At 29.7% G+C, this 25,410-nt stretch overlaps 2 protein-coding genes across 3 annotated transcripts in view; one reads left to right on the forward strand and one right to left on the reverse strand.

The window, feature by feature from the left end:
* Positions 1 to 36: 36 nt before the first annotated feature.
* LOC135960360 (transmembrane protein 14 homolog) lies at positions 37 to 703 on the forward strand. The gene is made up of 2 exons (XM_065511631.1): positions 37 to 201; positions 285 to 703. Exons 1-2 carry the CDS (start codon positions 126 to 128, stop codon positions 539 to 541), a joined length of 333 nt encoding a protein of 110 aa, XP_065367703.1. The 5' UTR covers positions 37 to 125; the 3' UTR covers positions 542 to 703.
* A 5,702-nt stretch (positions 704 to 6,405) lies between these two features.
* sona (sol narae) overlaps positions 6,406 to 25,410 on the reverse strand; it is a 157,763-nt gene continuing 138,758 nt past the window's right edge. The window contains exons 8-13 of one of the 2 annotated variants that reach the window (XM_065513546.1): positions 23,001 to 23,056; positions 21,757 to 21,883; positions 21,336 to 21,500; positions 16,775 to 17,006; positions 16,635 to 16,714; positions 6,406 to 6,824 (exon numbers count right to left, since the gene is read on the reverse strand). In XM_065513546.1, the coding sequence (XP_065369618.1) occupies positions 6,818 to 6,824; positions 16,635 to 16,714; positions 16,775 to 17,006; positions 21,336 to 21,500; positions 21,757 to 21,883; positions 23,001 to 23,056 (667 nt within the window). In that variant the 3' untranslated portion in view covers positions 6,406 to 6,817. Of the gene's footprint in view, positions 6,825 to 15,092; positions 15,281 to 16,634; positions 16,715 to 16,774; positions 17,007 to 21,335; positions 21,501 to 21,756; positions 21,884 to 23,000; positions 23,057 to 25,410 lie in introns of both variants that reach the window. The other variant, XM_065513545.1, reaches the window with a different exon arrangement.

Here is a 25,410-nt window from a genome sequence, read left to right on the forward strand (position 1 = left end):
GCTTGTTTAATTATTGTTGTTGTTGTTTTTATTGAGTTGGTTATACACATCAAGTGACTGACCACAGTAGATCTATTTTTTTGTTAATCTCCAATAAATAAAATAAATTAAAAGAAATATTAAAAATGCCTGTTGATCTTATTGGTTACCTCTATGCCGCCACTGTAGCTGGCGGTGGTGTTATGGGCTACGTTAAAGCAGGTTTGTTGAAGACACGTTTGTCCTTTGCCATTTTTATTCAATTATTGTGCAATAATTATCGTGCGTTTGTTATTTCCCTAAAGGTTCATTGCCCTCCTTGGCTGCCGGTTTAGCTTTCGGCGCCATACTTGGTTTCGGAGCCCACTTGAACTCCCAAGAACCACCACGTCCTTTGTTGCAATTGAGCACCTCATTGGCTTTGGCTGGCATGATGGGCGCTAGATGGAATCGTTCCGGCAAAATGATGCCAGCCGGCATGATTTGTATTATATCAGTTGCTGCCTTGATAAGAAATGTTGTCACCTACAATAGGTATTTACCGCTGCCGGGCAGGAATTAAAGAGATTTTCGATATAATTGATTACCATAAAATTGTTTTTCCATTTGAATTATGTATACTGTGTGGTTGAGGGTCAAAGATCTGCTTTTTTATATATAAAAAATACTTATGTTGCTATTTGGCAAATTAAAATATAGACACTTGAATTAAGGTCGTAATAAATTTTATTTGTTTTATTAGGTTTGGTTGGGAATGAAGTTATTAACAAAATGTATGGTATTTTGAAATGTTTAAAAGTTGGGTTATTTTAATCCCTTCAGGGTATAATATTACTTTATTTTCTGGGGTCTAATAGTAGATAAGTCTATTTAACAATATCCGTCCGTTGGTATGTAAATATGTTTTAATAAACTTTCTGGAGCCCACAAATTACTTAGAGATATGTATGATACACAAATATATCGAGTATTCATCTAAGCTATTGACAATCAGCAAATTTGGCCCCTAAATGTCGATTTTGTTTTTCTCAAAAATCCATTTCTAAAGACACAAATATGACCGACGTACTTTCAATGTAATGTCCCAAATTTTAAGGTCCATGCTCTAAACTTTAGACTCTAAAGTTTAGAGCCATAATAATTATACTTTTCTATTACCTGAGAGGTTATGTAATTCGTTTCAATAAATACATATTTAAAAACCGGAATAATTATTCGAATAATCGATTTCTTGATTTAAGTTTTTTACTATTATTGACCCATTTTTTGTCTAGATACAAATATTAAACAATTTTTTTAAAATAACCGAATTATTTATAAAATAAACGAATAATCGATTATTTATTCGAATAAATTTTCACTATATTAATACAAATTTCAATAAAAGTTGCTAACAATTGTTTAAATGGAACATAAAATAAATATTTCAAAAGTTATTCGAATAACCGAATAATTATCCGAATCAATTTAAAACAGTTTTGAAATTTTATCTCTTTTGAGTTACTACACAAATGGCCTTTAAAATGACTACACTATAGATTACTTAGAGACACTTAAGTGACAATTGTCATTACGCTAGATTACATGGGATGTATAAAGTAACCAATTTACTTCTCTCTGCATTACAAATATCATATACAGTTAGCCTCAAAAGTGAGTGTAAACACCAAAAATTATTTGATATTTTTTTTAAGATAATGAAAATCCTAAAATCTATAAATTGATTAAAATTTAAAAGTTTCGTTTTGGTGGAGATTGAGTTGAATAATAGATTTCGGTTCTAAAAAAAAGAAGATTTAAGTCGAAATATAATGATTTTTATGATCTTAAAAACATCAAATAATTCACTAGTGTATACTCACTTCTGAGGTTGTGTGTACGTGTCAAATTGAGCCAGCCAAGTGATTAGACATTAGTGACATTTAAAAGGCATACATATTTTTGCTTAACAGCTGTGTTATTAGAAGATGAAAATTAAGTTTGGATGCCACTTTACAGCACGATCATCATTTTGATGATTTTAAAATTCAAGTCATGTGATGGATTATCAACCTGGCTCTAATCTATGTATATTTAAAATTTCCGATAACAGGAAAAAATCCTCTGTTTTACTATAAAAATATAAAAAAAGTAATCAAAATTTGAGAAAATTTTGACTTTAAAAAATCGTTTTTGTGGGTGAGGTTTTTATTCCAAAATGACTTGAAAAAAATGTTATCGTAAATAACACAACATTGGCCATCGCGTGGTGCTAGGTCCAAAATTTGTTTATATCCCTAGTGTTCATATTTTGTGGCAACAAAATACTTTTTTGATATAGTGGTTATATGGGAGGTAGGGTCAATTAGGGACCGATCATCACAAGTCATTTTCTGAGGGGGAACTTGTATTTGGACTAGGGACAAACGTTACAGTATAATTTCAGAGTACTTAGAACTAATTTGTACAAAATTTGAACAGGATGGCCACATAATCAACATATTTATGGCTACTCAAACAGAATTCAAACATATACTCTCCATCTTTTATAAAAATTTCCCGGGAATGTACAGACTTTTTTTTATTATTTTCCGGGAAATGCGATGCAAAGAAATAAATATTGCACATATGCACAGTCCGACCGCTCACAAATTATTGTTAAGAATCTCAACTATTCTGAACACATAAAATCAAAATAACTTTATCTTTAAGATCAAAAACGCCAAAAGCTTTAAAACATTCGAAATACTTTTTTTAAAGCTGCCTAAAAGTATGCTTTAGTTTATAATAATTTAATTGTTTAAGGCCCAAAACTCTTAATTCCTTTAGTTTTTTCTTACTAACTTATATTGACCTACCTAAACAGTATTAAGAATCATTCCTAGGAAGTTCATATGTTCTAGAAAGTAGTTTATTAAGATCTTAGGTATATTTTTGTAGTTGATTGTTTAATTGAATTTTGAACGGTTTGCTACCTATGGAACTGAACAGGGAATAAAGGTAAAAAAAATCGATTTTTTTAAATTTTTTGCGATTTTGATTTTGAAGATGAAGTTATTTTGACAATTTTTGTTCTTTATGACAAGGGCTACAACTTTGCCTCAGAGAGTAAATCAAAATTCCGAAATGTTTGCAAGATATGAGCCTGAGAAAATGATCACTTTTGGTAAAATTACACCTAGGCACAGTGGATTATATAAGGTGAATGTATCTCATAATTGATTTTTGCAAATGATTGTAATTAATCATAAAACAAGTTCTATCGTAAAGTTAAGATGTCAAGCAATAATTATTTGCAGAAATTATAGTTATCATGTCAACAGAAGTATTCGAAAATGGTGACAGAACACACTATTTTCGACTTTAAAGATTTGGGGAGTTAATATTATAGCATATTCAAGGGCGTATTTTTAATATTTATAATCATTTTTTTTAGAATTTTTATACTTTGTTGGAAAGGGAATCTTGTTCAGATTATACATATTTTTGCAATGAGTTTTGTACACATTTTTAGCAGATTTGAAATTTATTCATTTAAAATATATAATGTTTTTTGGCTTACCTACGCAACTTTGACTAGGTTTTTAACTATTGGCGCCGTTTGCCGCCGATCTAGTTTCAACATAGAATTAAAGTTTAACTTATTATCTAAGAGATATGTATATCAAAATTAGCTGCCTTTTGGTGCCTATAAAGAAATGGCATGCAAAAATGTTGAGCAACTCAGAAATTTAAGAAAAAAAATTATCAACTTTTTTTGATTTTAGTTGCTTTTCATAGCTTATTTTGCTACGATAGGTTATACAAATTTATAACTATATATGAAGTAAATTTAGTTCTTAACAAAACAGTGTTTTAATTTTTTTAACCGGATGAAAATTGTAAAAGTTATTCAACTTATCATTAACACTTTTCATAGTATTTTCAGCGCATATGTATAAAAAAAAACCAAAAACTAAGTATAAAAAAAGGTTTGTACAAATTTTAATTTACAATGTAAATTTTTTCGAAAAAGTTTAATAACTTTTGCAAATATAAACCGATTTTAACAAATAGTGTCTCAGTTTTGTCTATATAACATTATATTTAAGACAATGTGCAAAAAAAAATTGGTTTTCATCAAAAAAAATGAAAATAACTATTGTTGAATTTGAAAAATTACGAAAAAAAATAAAAAATGCTAAACTTTTTATAAAAACTTACATAATTTCATGAAATATTCAGATATTTATGAAAGATTAATTCGATGTCTCTTCATAATTGTTTAAAATTTTGAAATCGGTACTATTACTTTTATACAAAAACTAAAAAAAAAAATCAAAAATTTATTTTTAACCGTTCATACCTTTTTTTATAATTTTTAATTTAATTTAATTTATTTTTATTTCTTTTACTATATTAATAATGTTTACATTTGTCTTATATATATTAAAGTGTTTAGAAACTTTGTTTCTTTTCTGCTTAGTAGTTAAATTTGAATTTTGTGAGCTTTTTGTAATTATTTAATATACAATAGGAAGGAACAAAATTTAAAAAAAACCTTTATGAAACAGTGGTTTTAGGATAAAATGTTATACTAAAGTATATTGAGTATAGGATTATGACTGGAGTTCATTTATGTGTAATTGACATCTTCTGTTGAAATTTAGTGTTAATCTATTTTTTTATCTTGAACGAGTTCAATGCCAGACAATGTGTGGAGTCGTTGCGTAGAATAGTGCCAAGGAAGGTTATATAACATCTTGAGAAGTTTGTTTTGGGCTATTTGAAGTTTTTTAAGATGGCATTTAGCAGAAGTGGCCCAGACTGGAGCACAGTAAAACATTAGAGGGTGAAATATGGATTTTAGGATTAATTTTTTGTTATCGACACTAAGAAAACTTTTTCTGTTTATAAGCGGGTACATTATACAAATTAATTTGTTGATCTTATCTAATAGATGTGGTATATGATTTTTAAAATTCAGTTTTGGATCCAGTATTATTCCCAAATATTTGACGTTGTTTTCCCAAATTATATCGTGATCCATGATTCGATTTTTTAGATTAAAAATACGTATTAAAGCTTGAAGTCCCACCTATTCAACAAAAAAACCATCTTACAAAAATCCTCATCCATTCAAATGTTACAGATTTTTGATCCGAAAATTACCAAAATTTTCCACTGTGCGAGGGTCGAAATCTTTGGGGGCCCATTAAAAAAGTGCAGAACTGGGAGACACGGGTCTTTTTTTTTGGTCTTTTATCACGTAGTGGTGACCATATATGGTTATTTTTTTTCGTGTTGCACAGTGTTACAAACCGGCTCACTGTGGTTTCAAATCAAAATCTAGGTGGACAAAATTATGAAAATCGGTATCTTCAGAAATTTTAAAAATTTTGAATCATATTTTCGTTAATTTTTTTTTAATATTTTACTGCTTTACTAAATTAGATACATATATCTCAATTGTTTTACCATATAGAAATTCATACTTCAAAACATAGATAAACATTGATATAGGCTTTTATTAAGTGTATATCTTATATTTATGGGACTCTCCATTTCCCTGTTATAGTCCTTTAAACTTGGGTCACAAATATACTGATATTTTTTTTCTTCTAAGAATGTTATATAGCTTGCCAAAAAAAAGACCGTCGAAGCCCGTCAAATGACTATATAGTACATCATTTAAAGAAACTTCTGGGGAATACAATTTTTTTTTTTTACAATACAAAAATTTAAATAAACTTCTTTGCAAAAAAATTGTAGCCGACAGCACCCGACGAAATACTTTTTTTTAATTTTTACGGAATGGAGTTTTTAGAAATATTTATTTATTATTGATTTTTATATATATATAGACCCTACTGTAACTTGAAAAAAAGTTTATATTGATCTTTTAAAATTTTTTTTTGGAATCGTAGATACCAATGCTATATAAAAAGAGCGCCAAATAATTTTGACCACCTAGATTTTGATTTGGAACCACAGTGCGTCTAAAGTTGAGCACATCGAGTGTGTGTTGCTTTGATATTTCAAATACATACTCAAGCTGTTTTTTTTTTAAATTTTGATTTTTATTTTCTTCAAATTTTATTTGTTTTTCTTTTTTTTATTTTATATGTATAATATATAGTATATAATTTACAATATTTTAAGCCGAATTTATGTCCAATAATATTTTTTGTTGAGGGTGAGTTATTTTGTTTTTCATTAAAATTAAATTACAAATAAAATAATATTTTAAAAGCTTAACTTAACAAAAAAGTATAATTATACAATAAGTAATATATAAAATTAAATTATAATTTACAAATAAAACGTAAAACAATAAAAAATATAATAATAATAATAATAATAAAAATATGTATACATAGATATAATTAATAAATTCTAGCTAAAACTTGATCATTATTTTGTTTGAGTTTTTCTAACAAAAAGAGGGTTTGTTTTTTGTTGGTTGGTTTGTTTGTTTGTTTTAGTTTCTTATCAACAATATTCAATTTGAATTTAATTGAAAAATAATTAAAATTAATGGCAATTACTTTATACAAATTTTTCCTTTACAATACAATAAACGCGCAAATGTTCAATGATGTGGTGTGGTTGGGGTTGTGGTGTGGTTGTGTTTAAATTAGGAGTTGAAGGCGACAGTTAAATCAAAAATGAAGAAAATGATAATGATGATCATGTGGATGATCATGATGATGATGACAACAATGTTACACATGTACTAGAGTGTATGTTGTATATATGAATATAATTGTAACTAAATTCCTTTAATTCTATGTATTTTATATCCTCTAAGGCAGCATTTAAAAACACATCAGATATTAAGTAAATCATTGGACATCATCAAAATGGAAATGCTTTCCAATTAACCACTAAACAAAGAGAAAAAAAGAATAAAAATATAAAAAAAATTATTAAAAAATTAAAAAAAAATGAAATGAAAGAAATGTTAAAAAATAATGTCAGGCAAGGTTAAATTCAGGCTTTTAAAAAGAAATATATAAAAAAAAATGTATGATTTATTAAAGGGATTTTTGTATTACAATTACAAAAATCCTTGTAGCTTTGGCCCCACATGCTGTTGTGTGTATTGCGTGTTTAATCCTTTTTAATATTATTAGGTTTATGTTTATCATTTCAGATTTATCAATCAGCAACTATTTTAATTATTCCATTTAGCATTTCAAAATCCTTTATCCATTTCCATATGCTTAGCAATATGTGTTCAAATCTATACCATTTTAAAGGCAACTTTTAACCAGTTTTTAGTATGTATTTTCTAATAAGTTTTTATAATGATTTTTCATGATTAGATTCCATAATATCCAATGCTACTTTTTAAATACGTATAAGTATGTATGTTTTCTAAATAATTCAATATTTTGATTACATTTTCTATGTATATGATTTATGCTGTAATGTTTTGTGTGTGTGTATAAATGTTTTGTATGTATGCTTGGTTTTCTTCCAGTGTATATTTGTTTAATTCAATTTTCTAAAGGTATTAAAGTGTTTTAAAAATGTATGTTTTGTTTGTTTGTTTGATTTTATTATGTAGAGATGTAAGAAGACACGAGTTTATTTTTTGATTTTTGCAATTGTTTCCAATTTTATTTATGAGTTTTGAACGATTTGATGGATGTCATGCGTAGAAAGGACAGTAGTAGTTGAAAGTTGTTGAAAGTATGAATTTTTCTAAATGTTGTTTGGTTTAAATGCTGATAAGATAGACACAGTAAAGAAGGAAAGAAAGAGTGATGATTTCAATGAATAGAAGTTTAGGTGAGTTTAATGATGCTAATCTAAAGATGATAGTAATTTACTTAAGGATGCAATAAGAAAAAGTAAAATAAAATAATTACTGAAATAATATTTCATTTATTTTAATATTTCTATTAATTTTGGCCTTTTTCTGGTTTAGTTATGATGTTAATTTGAAATTACCTATTACGAAACTAGTTCGGGCATTGTTCTGTATCAATATTGGAGCATTAACTGCTTTTTCTTGTAGTCTAAACTGGCAATAAATTCATTAACATATCGCTACCTTTTTTATTTTATTTATTTTATTTATTTTATTTATTTTATTTATTTTATTTATTTTATTTATTTTATTTATTTTATTTATTTTATTTATTTTATTTATTTTATTTATTTTATTTATTTTATTTATTTTATTTATTTTATTTATTTTATTTATTTTATTTATTTTATTTATTTTATTTATTTTATTTATTTTATTTATTTTATTTATTTTATTTATTTTATTTATTTTATTTATTTTATTTATTTTATTTATTTTATTTATTTTATTTATTTTATTTATTTTATTTATTTTATTTATTTTATTTATTTTATTTATTTTATTTATTTTATTTATTTTATTTATTTTATTTATTTTATTTATTTTATTTATTTTATTTATTTTATTTATTTTATTTATTTTATTTATTTTATTTATTTTATTTATTTTATTTATTTTATTTATTTTATTTTATTTATTTTATTTATAAAATAAATTCCTTAACATATATAGCAGTAAATGTCAAAATTATAATTGCGGCAAACTGTTTTTCGTTGACAATGTCAAATTTGGTTGTCAATTTGTGTTTGACATTTCAAAGAAAACTAAATTGATTGTTAAAATAAATACGTTTTTCATAGCTTTAACCATAGGGTAAATTAGAGACGAGACGTAAATGTCAAAAACCAAAGTCTGTTGTCAAAAACCTAACTCTTGCAACAACAAAATACATGCTATTCAATTGCCCAATTCACAATTGGTGTCGTAGCATTGTATCGTTGTATGTCGATTTTTTTTATTAATGTTTGGTTTTTGTTTCGAAAAATTAGTTTAAAAATATTTATAACATACAATGCTACAACACTACGATATCAATTGTGAATTGGGCAAATTTATTTTATTGTTGTATCAGACATATGATTTGTTGTATATCTATCTATATATATAAAAATTAAATGGTCCATATATGTATGTAATGGCATCACATTTTTTTTTATTCGATTCGAAATTTTCAGGAGATGGTTTGTAAAGAAAAAAATTCAAAAATTCCGGGTAAAACTCGGAATTTTTTTTTGAGTCCAGTCAACTGTAATAAAAAAAGCTCCCTAAAGTATGCAGTACAAATTTAGATATTTTATTTGCAAATAAATAAGAACAGACAGGTGTATGTGGGTTGTAGAAACTTGATGAACTAACATTAGTAAATGCTACCGGGAGAAGCCGGGCGGGTCAACTAGTACTTGATAAATTCATGTCATGATAAATTACAAAATGGTTGTCAAGATAAAGAATATTGTTATTGCTTCGTTATGACAAAATTGTTAGTGCTTTTGATAAGACAACTTTGTTTTGACAACAAACGTCATTTATTGTTTTGATAAATATTTGTCAAGTATAGACAGGGGGTAACATAAGTAAAGCCGTTATTATGCCGGCGTTATTGTCAACTTATTTATTGCTAGTCTTGTCGGGGGTTTAGGAATAATTTTAGAAAAAGAAAATTAAGAGCGAGCTCTATATTGTAAAACTTTTTGGTTAGCAGATCTATCAGAAAGTGCCGAAAATGTGTGCAATAAATATTTAAATCCCTGAAAAAGTTTAGGTCTGACCCGATGTTTGTATCTACGTACTATGTTTCAGGATATTTATTTGTTGGTCATAATAATAATGTACCTAATAAATTTATAACACATAGGGGGCAGGGACTGGTAAATCGATTTCGATAGTTATCTAAAATATCTGCAACTAGTTTAAAGGTTTTTTTGTCCGTCAAAATATTTCTGAAAACTATATTTCTCTTATCAACGTATATCCAAACTTAAGATACGATGTGGCTTGGGTTAACGATATCAAATCATTACCGAAATTCATGTTTGAATTCGATAAAAATTGCCAAATTCTGTTTTCTTTAAGCTACGGAGTGTTTATATTATTATTGTAAAATATTTAAGTAATATATTTTTCAAATTAAAATTTTAATGAAATGACAAAGTAACAAAACAACTAACTACAGAAAATTAATGAAGTATAGAATCATGCAAATCAATATTTTATTTAATTGTTTATGGATACGTTTATGAATAATGAGGTAGCTAAAGATAAAATATAATTTTATGCAGCAGAGATGCATTTAATTTTTGGCTTTGAGCGGCTAAGATGCATTATTGTTAAACTACAAACAATATTTCATGTACTGGAATCAACAAAATATATAACGAATTACAAAAAAAAGCTTAATGACTACGTATTAGAATATAATACTAACTAAGTATGTTTGCAAAAGGCTCAAAAAAATTAATTCTTAATACCATTTTATCACATAACCATTCCATTCATGAATTCATTATGAGTTAATTCATAGGCTTAATTCCTTTGTATTGAATTCATTCATTCTTTATAAAATTAATTTCTTATTGAATCATTTAAAATTTTCTTGAATTCAAATTCTTTACAAAATAGCTTAAAACAAGTAAGAGAGTTCATCAAATTATACTTTAAAATAAGTTATATCATTAGATATCCATATTGTCTATATATAAATTATTTTGTAATTCAGATATAGATAACAAATAGGTAAAAAATCGAGGTAGTCGTGGTTTTTTGCTTATATATCAGCCATTTGTGGGAATATTTTCTCGATTTTAAATAGCAACCGGAATTATAGCGGATATTTGTCAAGTATAGACAGGGAGTAACATAAGTAAAGCAATAAGCAATATTGTTCCGTTATTCTGCCTGCGTTATTGTCAACATATTTATTGCTAGTCTAGTCCGGGGTTTATGACTAATTTTAGAAAAAGAAAATTAAGAGCGAGCTCTACATTGTAAAACTTCTTGAAAACTATTTTTTTCTTGTCAACGTATATCCAAACTTAAGAGACGATGATGTACGAATCGCGTATGTAAGTTATTTGGGGCCTATGGAAAGTTGATTTCAAACATACAGACGGACATACGGATATGGCTATATCGACTCCGCTATCTATAAAAATCCATATATTTTAATTTGTCATTCCGTTTGTAATACATCAAAATATTTGTCGCAGACCCACATTAGTATATACATATATTCTGGATCCTCATAAGATTCTAAGACGATCTAGCTATGTCCGTACATCCGTCTGTCTGTTGAAAAAACGATAGGGCCCAATCGAAAGGAGTTAGCTGGCTGAAATTTTCCACAAATACTCTCTGTTTAGGATTCTAAGACGATTTAGCTATGTTCGTCCGTCCGTCTGTCTATCTTTTGAAAACACAATAGGGCCCAAACGAAATACTCTCTGTTGCTATTGTTAGTTTGGTATTAAAAATGGACAATATCGGTCCATGATTTCACCTAGTGCCCATACAAATGTCCGCCGGAATATTGTTAGAGCAGTTGATTGTGCGGCAAATTAATGATTGGCTGGGAAACAAGCATTGGAAAGCGTTGAAATTGAATGTTGAAAAGTTTTGGGAATTTTGATCTTCATTAAGAAAGAAGAAAGCATTGGAGAATATTGAACCTGGCACCTTAGAAAATAATATCCCTCCCTTGAGCTGGGGGTGGGCGAGGATCATCCGAATCATACTGGGTACGGATGGATTATGTAGAATGCAGACCCCCTCAAAAAATTACTTGAACTTTCATAATTGTCTTATAATAACCCAATCAGCTCTAAATCCCTAAAAATTCAAGCACTTGAAAATTTTGTTGGAATTTAACTTGAATGCAAATTTAATTATGTTTTTTAAACTTGAAAAATATTTGAAAAAACATGTGGGTTGAATGTTTCCTTTTTTACTGGAGAATACTCTTGTTATTCAATTGCTTGAACTGGAATCAAGGCTTGAATTACACTTGCTTTCAACTAGAATTACATCAAAAATGCTTATTGGGAATTAATATCATGATGAAATTGGTTTTAAACAAGTTTTAATTGAAGCTAAATCTTTCTAACAACTGTTGTGCCAATAATTGAACCTATCATAACTCATTCAACTCCCTATAGAAGCCCAAAACTACATATTGATGGCGGGTGTAAAAGATTCGGCACAGCCGAATATAGCTCTCTTACTTATTATACCCTTCACCTTCGTGAGAAGGGTATATATAAGTTTGGCATTCCGTTTGTAATTTCCACAATATAATTTTCCGACCCTATAAATATATACTATTTAACGGAGTTGATTAAGCCATGTCCGTCCGTCTGTTGAAATCAATTTTCTGAAGACCCCAGATTTCTTCGTGATCCAAATTTTCAATAATTCTGTCAGACATGCTTTTGAGAAGTTTCCTTTTTAAAATCATAAAAATCGGTCCACAAATGAATGGTTGAGATGTGACCAACCAGACCAACCTCGATTTTTGACCCTTCACCTTCGTGAGAAGGGTATATATAAGTTTGTCATTCCGTTTGTAATTTCCACAATATAATTATCCGACCCTATGATGTATATACATATATTCTGGATCCTTATAGATAGTCGATTAAGCCATGTCCGCCTGTCTGTTGAAATCAATTTTCTGAAGACCCCAGATTTCTTCGGGATCCAAATCATCAATAATTCTGTCGGACATGCTTTCGAGAAGTTTATTTAAAATAGCAAAATCGGTCTACAAATGGTTGAGATATAAGGAAAAAACCAGACCAACCTCGATTAATATAGACAATATGGATATCTAATGATAGATATTTCAAAGACCATTTTAACGATGTATATAAGACCATAGTAAGTTGGACCTACAATGGGTCAAAGTCGGAAAAATATTTTTTAACCTGAATTTTTTTTCACCAAAAAAAAAAAAATTTAAAAAACAAAAATTTTTTTTTCAAATTTAAAAAAAAAAAATTTTTAAATTTAAAAAAAAAATTTGTAAATTTAAAAAAAAAAATTTTAAAATTTAAAAAAAAAAATTTTAAATTTAAAATAACAATTCGAAAATTTTTTTTCAAAAAATTAAAAAAAATTAATAAATTTTGTTTGAAAATTTTTTTTTAAAAAAAAAAATTTAAAAACAAATTTTTTTTAAATTTAAATAACAATTCGAAAAATAAATTTTTCAAAAAATTAAAAAAAAATGGAAAAAATTAATAAATTTTGTTTGAAAATTTAAAATAACAATTCGAAAAAAATTTTTCCAAAAATTTAAAAAAAACTGGAAAAAAATGAATAAATTTTGTTAAAATTTTTTTTATTTAAAATTTAAAATAATTCGAAAATTTTTTTTTCCAAAAAATTAAAAAAATAAATTTTGTTTCCTAAAAATATTTAAAATTTTTATTTTGAAGTATAATTTGGCACAAAAAAAATTTAAAATTTAATAAAAAAAATTTAAAATAACAATTCGAAAAAAAATTTTCCAAAAAATTAAAAAAAAGCTTTGGAAAAAATTAATAAATTTTGTTTTTTAAATTTTAAAATAATTCGAAAATTTTTTTTTTCAAAAAAATTAAGAAAACAACCTTGGAAAAAATAAACAAATTTTGTTAACCTAAAAATATTTTAAATTTTTATTTTGAAGTATAATGTGGTGAAGGGTATATAAGATTCCGAACAGTTTTTTAATTAATTTTGTAAATGATTTAAAGCAAAACATAAACAAATTTTCTTGAATTAAAATATTTTAATTCAATTTGTAATAGATTTGAATTAACAAAAGTTTAAACCTTCAAAAATTTAATGAATTCTGTTATGAATTAATTCAACGACGAATGATTGCTATTTAAATACAAGCCTTTGAATGAAGCTTAAGAATTAAGTAGATGTTGGGAATGGATTCAATGGAATGAATGGCTAATAGTTTTTTTTATTACGAATTAAGCTCAAATTTGAATTAATTAATTCGAAGCTGTGGCATTTAGTAACTAAAGTATTTCTAAAATGAATTTATTGTTGTTGGTGATGGTGGTTGGGTGGGTGGTTTGTTTGTTTGGCATTTTTGTGGTCTACTTTTAGGGTAGCTTTAATATATAAAAATGTTGCTTTGCTTGTTTGATTAATTAAGGCGTGAAGTATTTTGTAAGAATTTTTTTTTTTGGTTTGTTTTGTAAAATGCTTACCGCACATAAATAAAATCAATCGGTTTATAAATGTTTTGCTTTTCTGTTCTGTTCTTTTTGTTTTTGTTTAATTGAAATCAAAAAAAAATATTGAAAAACAAAAGAGGAAAAAAAAATTGCTTGGATGAATTTGGAAGACTGATAATTATTGTACTATTTTAGATTTGTTCATTTGATTTGTGTACGTAATCTTCGTATGAGTTTTTGTGTTTTAATTTTGGGTCTTCTCGTGGTGCTAGAGAGTAAATATAATGATGATTGGAATTGTGGTGTTGTGGTTGATGATGCATGTTGATGAGAATTATATTGTTGCAATGTTGTAGTTGTAGCTGTATCCTGTTGTGGTTGCTGATGTTGTCTGATGGTGGTTAAACGTTGTTGTGTATTATCACCAATATAATTTGTAACATATGGAGGAGTTTGTTGTGGTCGTGTGGCTGGTGGTGTTACCAATAGTATTGATTCATTATTATTATTACTATTTTGTCTATTATTATTACTATTATGATTATTATTATGATTACTACTACGGGATGCTGTTGTTTTGGTGTTGTAATAAGGATTATTGGTATTTAAACTACTACTACTACTGTAGGCATCATTATCATCTTCGTTTTTGGAAGTTTGTGCTGGCGTACGTTTTAGAAATTGTGCCTCAAATGTGGTTACAGATTTGTCTTCATCCTCCTCCTCCTCCTCATCATCATCACCACCATTATTATTATTATGGTTTGGATGCTGCAATTTTTGTTCTTTATCTTCAGTGGTTTTATTAAGGATTTTTAATTTAGATTTATTCTCAGCTGTTCTAGTGAGTTCAGCAGCCGTTGTGGCAGGCTTGTGATTGCTGTTTTGATTTTGAGTTTGAATTTTCTTAAAATAGTTTTCAAAAAATGTGGGCGTGGCTAAGCTACTACGACCCGTTGAACTTGAGGTGGATTTACTGCCATAACGTGGTGTAGCCGTGGCTAAATAGGTGCTGGTTAGGGGCATGGCAGTGGTGGGCAATTGCTGCTTTAGCTGTTGCTGCTGTAGTTGCAGAGTTTTTGTTGTTAGGGGTATAGACAACTTACGTTTTAGTTTCTCTATAGTTTCATTGCTCTCATCGTTATCTTCACCACCATTGCTGTTGCCCTCATTGTTGCTGCTGGCATCACCCTCATCCTCGTCATTATCATCATGCTCCTCTTCTTGTTGTTGTTGTTGTTGTTGGTGATGATTGTCCTCATTTGTGGCTGTGGCGGCATTTTGTAGGCTGTTACTATAAGGTTTAGAAGGCAAAATTGTTTGTCTATGGTAATTTTGTTTGTTATTATTTAAATAGCGATTATTTCTACTATTATTATTACTATTATTATTATTATCTTGCAATAATTTCAAATAGTATTGAAATTGTTTGCGTAAACTTTTTAAAAGTGTAGAAGTAGTTGTGGTTGTTGGTTGTGTGGTTGTGTCTAAAGTGTTGTGGTTGTGTTGTGTGGTTTGTGGTGGCTGTGTTTTGTGGTTAAGATTTCGTGTACTTTCACTGCTACTGCTTATGCTAGTTTTAGTACTTGTTTTGACCACCACATGACCCTGACCTTGAACCTTGTTGCTTTGTATCGGTAGCTGTACCTGTTCTGTTGATTTTTGTGGTTTGTGGTGTTGTTGGTAACCCATTAAGGGTTTCCGGGTTGTGGTGGTGGTTGTTGTTGCTTGTAAATTTTGCCACAATTGTGCCAAATACTGATAAGTATTCAAATTAAATAGATTTGTATTTTGTGTGTGATTTGTTGTTGAATATTTAATTACATTTTTAGTGATCTCTGGTTCATCTTTAATTTTAAGCATGGTTTCATCCACATTATTATCATTGCGCAAATCAATATGATTGTTATTATTATTGTTATTATTATTATGGTTATTAGAAATAGCTAATGGCTCTGTTAAATATAGTTCATCATCATCGTTATCATTACTACTACTAGTAGAGGTTTGATTATCACTATAATTACTATCAACTTCTTCCTCCTCTTTGTCATTATCTTCATCTTCTTCTTCTCCCCCTTCATCTTCTTCACTACTATCTTCTTCCTCATCCTCTTCATCTTCCTCATCATCCTCTTCTTCATTATCTTTCGATTTATTTTCAAAATCATCACCAATTGCCTCATTGGATCTTTAGAATTTTCACAGTTTTTTTTTTCATTTGTTGCAGTGTAGTTTTGTGGTTTTGTAGTTTTGTTGTGTAGTTTCAAATGTATTGTGGTTTTTTGTTTTATTTTTGTTGTTGTGTAGTTTTGTTTTAATTATAGAATTTTGTTTTATTTTGATAGTTACAGGAAAGTGTGTAGAGTTTTAAAAGTGTTGTAAGAAGTTAGAAGGTGTAAAAAATAAAAAAATAAATTGTTTTAATTAAAAAAATTTTGGTTTTTTTTTTTGCTAAATTTTCATTTATGTATAATATTGTATTGTATTTGGTATGGTAAAAGTGCTTTTAACTTTTTGTTTTAGTGCTTTTTTAAAAATTTCTGGTTTCTTACTCAGCCAATTCCTTTTATTATGTTTTCTACCCAATTATTTAAATTCATCTAAAATTTATTTAAATCTTAGTTTATTTTGCTCTCAATACTTACTTGTATCCTAAACGATATTGATGGCCATAATTGGGTATGGCATTTGAGGGCAAAGGTGTACACCGTCCATCCAAACAATGCTACAAATTTAAAAAAAAAAATTAATAAAAAATTCTTCTTTACGTTTCTTTTTAACTTACCAAACTATTACCGCATGAAGAACCTTCGGCTGCCGGTCTATAGGCTACACAGTAACCCGTCTGAGCATCAAAACAGAACAATTGCGCACACACTCTTTCATCTTTGAAGCAGGCATAGGTGCCACGATCTCTTCGACATTGAGCATCTAGCGAGAGCAGTGTACCGGGCAGGGAACGACCCAAAGCACTGTCTTCATGGGGAGCATTGTGTAAACAGGTTGCTGTGTCACCACTGTAAAGATTGAGGAGTTTATATTAATAACAGTTTTCAGCAGAGTTTAGATAATTTTTTTAAAATAGAAACATTTGAAGAGCTTGTAACCTAGAAAACATCATTCCATCATTTCTTATTATTTAATTGAGAGAAATTTTTCAAAGTAATAAAGCTGAAATTAGGTATAATTTGCAAAAGGATCTAATTTTCAAAGACTGCGCTTAGATCTAACTAAATTTAAGTGATCGGCTGCGTAATATTGATTTTGAGGTTATCTAAAGATTGTGGTTTTTGGACATCAGAAAAGTCTCCAAGAAAAATTCTAGTGGGTTCGATTGCAGGAATCTTGGTGGTCAATTCACTTTACCTTCTCAAGAAACAATCATACTCTCAATAGCAAAATATCTAGAGGAATTGTGGATCCAGTATCTGGAGCAATCGTGGATATTTTATAGTCCAATATCTAGGACAATCGTGGGTGTTGTATAGTCCAAATCTAGTCAACTATCTGGGAGAATAATGGATCTTCTATAGTCCAATGTACAGGCCAATCCTGGTTCTTTTATAGTCCAATGTCCAGGGTAATCGTGGTTATTTTATAGCCCAATGTCCAGGGCAATCGTGGTTCTTTTATAGTCCAATGTCTAGGGTATTCGTGCTTCTTTTATAGTCCAATGTCCTGGGCAATCGTGGTTCTTTTATAGTCCAATGTCCAGGGCAATCGTGGTTCTTTTATAGTCCAATTTCCAGGGCAATCCTGGTTCTTTTATAGTCCAATGTCCATGGCAATCCTGGTTCTTTTATAGTCCAATGTCCAGGGCAATCGTGCTTCTTTTATAGTCCAATGTCCAGGGCAATCGTGGTTCTTTTATAGTCCAATGTTCAGGGCAATCCTGGTTCATTTATAGTCCAATGTCCAGGGCAATCGTGATTCTTTTATAATCCAATGTCCAGAACAATCGTGCTTCTTTTATAGTTCAATGTCCAGGGCAATCCTGGTTCTTTTATAGTCCAATGTCCAGGGCAATCGTGCTTCTTTTATAGTCCTATGTCCAAGAAAATCGTGGTCCAATGTCCAGGGCAATCGTGGTTCTTTTATAGTCCAATGTCCAGGGCAATCGTGGTTCTTTTATAGTCCAATGTCCAGGGCAATCGTGGTTCCTTTATAGTCCTATGTCCAAGAAAATCGTGGTTCTTTTATAGTCCAATGTCCAGGGCAATCGTCGTTCTTTTATAGTCCAATGTCCAGGGCAATCGTGGTTCTTTTATAGTCCAATGTCCAGGGTATTCGTGCTTCTTTTATAGTCCAATGTCCTGGGCAATCGTGGTTCTTTTATAGTCCAATGTCCAGGGCAATCCTGGTTCTTTTATAGTCCAATGTCCACAAAAATCGCGCTTCTTTTATAGTCCAATGTCCAATGCAATTGTGCTTCTTTTATAGTCCAATGTCCAGAACAATCGTGGTTCTTTTATAGTCCAATGTCCAGGGCAATCCTGGTTCTTTTATAGTCCAATGTCCAGGGCAATCCTGGTTCTTTTATAGTCCAATGTTCAGGGCAATCGTGGTTCTTTTATAGTCCAATGTCCGGGGCAATCGTCGTTCTTTTATAGTCCAATGTCCAGGGCAATCGTGGTTCTTTTATAGTCCAATGTTCAGGGCAATCGTGGTTCTTTTATAGTTCAATGTCCAGGGCAATCGTGGTTCTTTTATAGTCCAATGGCCAGGGCAATACGGGTTCTTTTATAGTCCAATGGCCAGGGAAATCGTGGTTCTTTTATAGTCCAATGTCCAGGGCAATCCTGGTTCTTTTATAGTCCAATGTCCAGGGCAATCGTGTTTATTTTATAGTCCAATGTCCAGGACAATCGTGGTTATTTTAAAGTCCAATCTGCAGGGCAACCGTGGTTCTTTTATAGTCCAATGTCCAGGGCAATCGTGCTTCTTTTATAGTCCAATGTCCAGGGCAATCGTGGTCCAATGTTCAGGGCAATCGTGGTTCTTTTATAGTCCAATGTCCAAGGCAATCGTGGTCCAATGTTCAGGGCAATCGTGGTTCTTTTATAGTCCAATGTCCAAGGCAATCGTGGTCCAATGTCCAGGGCAATCGTGGTTCTTTTATAGTCCAATGTCCAAGGCAATCGTGGTCCAATGTCCAGGGCAATCGTGGTCCAATGTCCAGGGCAATCGTGGTTCTTTTATAGTCCAATGTCCAAGGCAATCGTGGTCCAATGTCCAGGGCAATCGTGCTTCTTTTATAGTCCAATGTCCAGGGCAATCGTAGTCCAATGTTCAGGGCAATCGTGGTTCTTTTATAGTCCAATGTCCAAGGCAATCGTGGTCCAATGTCCAGGGCAATCGTGCTTCTTTTATAGTCCAATGTCCAGGGCAATCGTAGTCCAATGTCCAGGGCAATCGTAGTCCAATGTCCAAGCAAATCGTGGTTATTTTGTATTCCAATGTCCAAGAAAATCGTGGTTCTTTTATAGTCCAATGTCCAAGCAAATCGTGGTTATTTTGTAGTCCAATGTCCAAGAAAATCGTGGTTATTTTGTAGTTCAATGTCCAAGCAAATCGTGGTTATTTTGTAGTCCAATGTCCAAGAAAATCGTGGTTATTTTGTAGTTCAATGTCCAAGAAAATCGTGGATCTGATTTTATCAGATATTGCCTCACTCTACATCTGAGAAGCTTCAATGATCCAGATGATCCTGAACAGATCTCAGTTCATCATCTCAGATAATGTAAAGGAACCTTCCACAGTTCATTTCTTTGGGAGAATCAGAAGCATTTTGAATGCAAATCATTGATTTAATCTTCCTAAAAAGACAGCTTTGATGTACTTTGTCGGAGGTTACTGCGTAACTCAATCCGAAAACGAAAACGTTTGAAATTGTGTGCTAAATAACATTGTAATTCGAAACGATTTCCTTTCGAATCGAATTAGGGAGTATCCCCCCAGCTGGCTTAAATATATGTAGGAAGTTGTGGGAATTGCTTCAGAAAAAATTGCTTGGGATTCCTTTCAAACGTATTTCAGGAAACAGATGCACAAGCTGGCTCAAATACAAACAGAAAGTAGTAGGAATTGCTTCAGACAAAAGAGCTTGGGTTTCCTAACGAACATTCCTACGTAATTATCCATAGTAATCTCATTGATCTGGATAATTTTCTAAATATTATTGTCTGAGATTGAAGAAGAAACTTTGAATTTTAATTGGATGTCAAATTCCACAATGTCTGCAGTAAATGAGAAGGAACTGATATATAGATCTGCATTTAAATTGAATGCCAAGGAAAATATCACTAAATACTGTTATATAATTTCCATGATCATCTCATTGATCTGGAGAGTTGATTGATCTGAGTGATTAATGGATACTGACTGATCGACAGTCATACACTGGACTTGGATGGCAGATAAAACGACCGGAAGAGATCATTAGGAATGTATTGAAAGAATTCTTGTAATTTCCCTACCATTGGATTTCAATTTCCAAATAATCTGTCGTCTTTCACGAAATACGAATTTGCAGTCCTCCAAATGCTTTACTACAAAGGATGGTTTTATGATATAGACTGAATTCATCTAAATCTGTCCCGTGGTGTCACAAAACTATTCAGGATAACCTCATTGTCTGATAATTAGACATGCCCGATATAATTACTTCTGTAAGAACTGTTGAAGAACCTGAGAAATGTTTTGAATGATTTTTTTATCTACCCTAAATTATTCCTGGGATTGGAATTTTCAAATAATGTCTCGTATTTCACGAATACGATTATGGAATCTTTTAAACACTTTATTACAACCTTACAATGATTCAATGATGAATTTAAATCTGATCCGTGGTATCATAATACCTAAACTGATGTACTAAGTACTTAGCTGGGTTGAGATTCTGGATGAACTTTTACCAAAACAGAGAATATTTCATAATTTCTTCAAAATAACAATAGATAAAGACTTCAAAAGTACCCAGGCAGCAATTAAGACTCTTTTTGGGGAATTGTGTAACACTACAACACTATAAATACGAAATTTACACTCTTCCAAAAATAATCTACCTCTTCAACATTGTAAAATGAAAAATACGACCCTAAATTGAATACTTTTCTGAAAATGCATGTAAAACTACACATTAATCTCTTTGACACCTTTGGAACCAATGGACAAATTCAAGAATAGTTTGACATGTAAATCGACGATAAATAAGACATATATATAGTCGAATAAACAACATTTTTATTCGTCCATTTACTTGCCAAACTAACCCCTTGTACAATTTCGTTTTTTGCGCTTACGTTGTTTTGGCTGTTAAGGCTCGTGATATTTTTTTCTTAACTTACTTTAGGAAATGATGAAAACTTTGCACTGTACAGGGTGACCAGCGGAAACCTCTTTCTGTATGCCTCAAATCGGACATTATATAACCATCTTCCCAACGGCAACGTTGAGCTCCGGGTCCGCCCAAATAACTGGGTGGTGGTGAACCATCATGAACAGCACCAAGTCTAGCAAGAAAAGAAACAAAAAAATAAATAAAATGTGAATTAAATTTATATTTAAAAAAATGCGGATATGCATAAATTCCATGAAGAAAAAAAAAAACAGACAAGTTATAACAAGTTTTTCTGTTTGTAATGTTTTTTTTTTGTCTTCATTTATAACGGAAATTTCAATACTTAATTAACAACCACTTTGTTTATATGAAATATTTTAATTGTCTAATACAAACAGACATTTAAATTTAAATCGAAATTTACTTACAAATGGCCCACTTCATGAGCGGCAACAATGATGCCACTGAAACCGCCAGTATCCTCAATAATAGCAACACTGTTGACTTTTTCCAAACGTTTGTTCACCACACAAGCGCCGCCGACATAAGCAAAGCCTGATTTTTCAATTTAAAATGGACGAAGGAAAAAATAATAATAAAAAAACAAAAATGTTGAAATATTAATAAAGACAATTACAAGAAAAGGAAGTGGTGATTAAGTAATTGATTAAAACTAGTTGTTGAAAAAGAAACAATTAACCAAACAAATGTTTAACACTTGTGTTTTGGCAAATTTCTTTTACAAGCAATTGGTTTTAACCATAAACTATATAATTTGTTAATAATTGTTACATTCATAATAAAATAAAGCAATTTTAAGTGGTTTTTTAAAAGGTGGTGAATTAAATAATAAAGTGTGGTGAATTATGGTGAATTTGTAGAAATAAAACTTTAGAACCAATAAAACTAAACCAAAACCTTATTTATTATATTATAAACAAAATAGCATGCAATGATTTAAAATATTAAACAAATTTTAGGCAACAATTTCGAAAACAACCCCCTGTCTATACCTGAAATTTTTTTATCATGATAAACTTCAAAAAAATTGTCAAGATAAAAAAATTATTAGGTATAGATCACAATTATTAGTATTATTGCTTCGTTATGATAAAATTGTTAGTGCTTTTGCTCAGACAACTTTGTCTTGACAACAAACGTCATTAATTGTTATGATAAATATTTGTCAAGTATAGACAGGGGGTAATAGAAAACAAAAGGAGTATAGAAAGATAATTTTTCCTGAAAATAGGTCAGAATGAACGAATAACAGAAACATTCCAGATGTACGAATTTGCTAAACAAAGCAAAAATAATATTCAAATTCATAAAATGAAATAATTCTAAAAGAAATTTATATAAAAGAGAGTAAACATGACAAAACATAAAAGTTGACATCATAAAGTAGAGATTATTTTACACTGACAAAAAATATTTCCAACATTTTTGGTCTTCATTCGATTATTTACACATAGATAAGAAACACTGAAATTTAAAACTTTTTACAATAGATTTTGATGATATTTTGCTATACACGTGCTTTTTGTAAGTTGTTTTCCTTAAGAAAAAAACAAACTTTTTTTTTAAAAGAAAATAAATTTTATTACAACAGATCGTGCTAATTTTTTAAAAAAAAAAAAAATTTTTGTTTCATTTCAGTTGCGTTTATTACCTGCGGTACCACGATTACAATTTCCATATGCGGAGGTACGTCTGCACATATCAAGTCTAAATTAAGAAATTATTTGTTTAAATATAACAACACTATTTTTAAAAAATACAAAGTAAACAAGAAATAACAAGAAAAGACAGAACTTGAAAAGGAAAGCAGAGAAAAAAGGTAAGTGAAAGAGAGAGAGAGCTAGAGAAAGAGGCATTTAAAGACAAGGTATGCCATTATATGTTTATATATATTACTGTAAATTTGTATATATTTCTTACTCTAAACCATATCAATCTTACTAATGGTGTCTAATTTTTAATTATTTTTAATTAATATCAATTTAATAACCCAATAACATAAAGTATAAGTGCATTTTTAGGCTATTGCTTTAAGATTTAATACAAATAATTTAAAATGAGCTTAATCTTGATAATTAGTTTAAGTAAATCGAATTTTAAAGAAGTTGCAACTATAAAATGAGTTTTCAGAGGTTATATTTTGATTATTCAGAACACAGTTTCAAATTAATTAATACAATTAGATTACTAAAATCTGAAATCGGAATTAAAAAATCGTATTCCTTAAATCCATTCCCAACATCTTATTCTTTAGCTTAATTCATCTATATATATACAAATTAAATGGTCCTTGTATGTAATGGCATCACGTGAGAACGACTGGAGCGATTTGGCGGATTTGTTATTATTAAAACTCAGAATTTTTATTTTTGAGTCCAGTCAACTGTAATAAAAAAGTCCCCTAAAGTATGCAGTACAAATTTAGATATTTTATTTGCAAATAAATAAGAACAGGCAGGTGTATGTGGGTTGGAGATACTTGAAGAACTAACATTAGTAAATAGCTACCGGGCGAAGCCGGGGCGCTCAACTAGTAGTGCAATAAATTCATAATTGAATTCATTCAACCTTTGAATGATTAATTTTTTTTTAATTCAAATCTTATACAAATTGAATTGTAATAATGGATTCAATCGCCTAGCTCGAGATCGTATGACACATTGCCTGTCAATACCATAATTAGACCCCATGGCTGATTCCGCAGGATCTATAGCTACCGATTTTTGTTATTCGTTACGCCGCCCGATTCATCTAGTCACCTCCCCATCATTTAGACGGTTTTAGCCAGAATAACTTCAGGTTTAAATTGGATGTCGATGTCGAGTAGGGACCCGAGAGAGATTTATTGGCAACATGACTGTCAATACATACCTGGATAAAGCACTAAAACAGCACTTCATCCAGTCCGTCTCCTCATCATCTAGACAGTTTTAGCCAAAATAACTCCAGGTTAAAATGTGTCTCTATTTGGCATACAGTCTAACAACTTGGAAGTCAAGCAGGGACCTGAGAGAGATTTATTGGCAAATTCACTGTCAATACATATCCGAATATCCGAAAGGCCAAGATCTCAGCCTATAGAAAATTGTTATGATGTTTAATTATTGTATTTTATATGAATGCTCCATTATATTCGGATAGCATAGAATATTCTATAATGATTAGTTTAGTTTCTTCAGTAGATTGTCTTATATGGGTCTTAGTTATGCAATCTTCAGACAATCTGGCATTACAAATGTTCAGTTATATTCTGATTACGACTCAATGTCTTAGACATGAAATGTATTTATGTTCAGGGCCAAATTACCGCATGCGATATCGAATGAGCTATCGTATCGAAAAATAATTTCGATATCGAAATTGTGATAATATGTACTAAATTTCTTGCTCCATATCGAATGACATAATCTCAAATAAGAAACTTAAGATTAATTTTACTCGATATCGAATGCGGTAATTTGGCCCCAGAAGTTTTTTTAGTGGGCCAAAATTTATAATCTTCAATCTTGCCTAGCATCCGAAATGTCCAATTTTCAATGACTCTTTCGAATAAATCAGATAATAAATAAATTTGACCGATGGCATGGGTGATGTTGTCTTTGAGGGCAACCTCGATTTTTGACCTATATCTGGATTACTAAGTCATTAATATATATAATATGGATATCTAATGATAGATATTTCAAAGACCTTTGCAACGACGCATATAAGACCATAGTAAGTTGGATCTACAATGGGTCAAAATCGGAAATTTTTTTAACCCGATTTTTTTTCACCAACATTTTTTTCCCTAAATTTAAAAAAAAAAATTTTAATTAAAAAAAACAATTAGAAAAATTGTTTTTTTGAAAAAATTAAAAAAAACAACTTTGGAAAAAAAATTAATTTTGTTTACCTAAAAATATTTAAAATTGAACCGGCACAGTCGAATATAGCTCTCTTACTTGTTGTTTCTTATTTGGACATTTTTATGAACTTCCCTGGGATTTGATTTAATTACAAATAGCTATGCGTGGCAACCAATGCTTTAGCGACAATTAAATGTAAATAGAAATTCTATA

The sequence above is a fragment of the Calliphora vicina genome, chromosome 5, assembly GCF_958450345.1.
Source record: "Calliphora vicina chromosome 5, idCalVici1.1, whole genome shotgun sequence".
NCBI lineage: Eukaryota > Metazoa > Arthropoda > Insecta > Diptera > Calliphoridae > Calliphora > Calliphora vicina.

Bases quoted from the DNA above. Each gene is read 5' to 3' on its own strand.
- LOC135960360 (XM_065511631.1), top strand. From the start codon at position 126: ATGCCTGTTGATCTTATTGGTTACCTCTATGCCGCCACTGTAGCTGGC. The intron at 202-284 runs GTTTGTTGAAGA...ATTTCCCTAAAG, and splicing joins TATGGGCTACGTTAAAGCAG to GTTCATTGCCCTCCTTGGCT.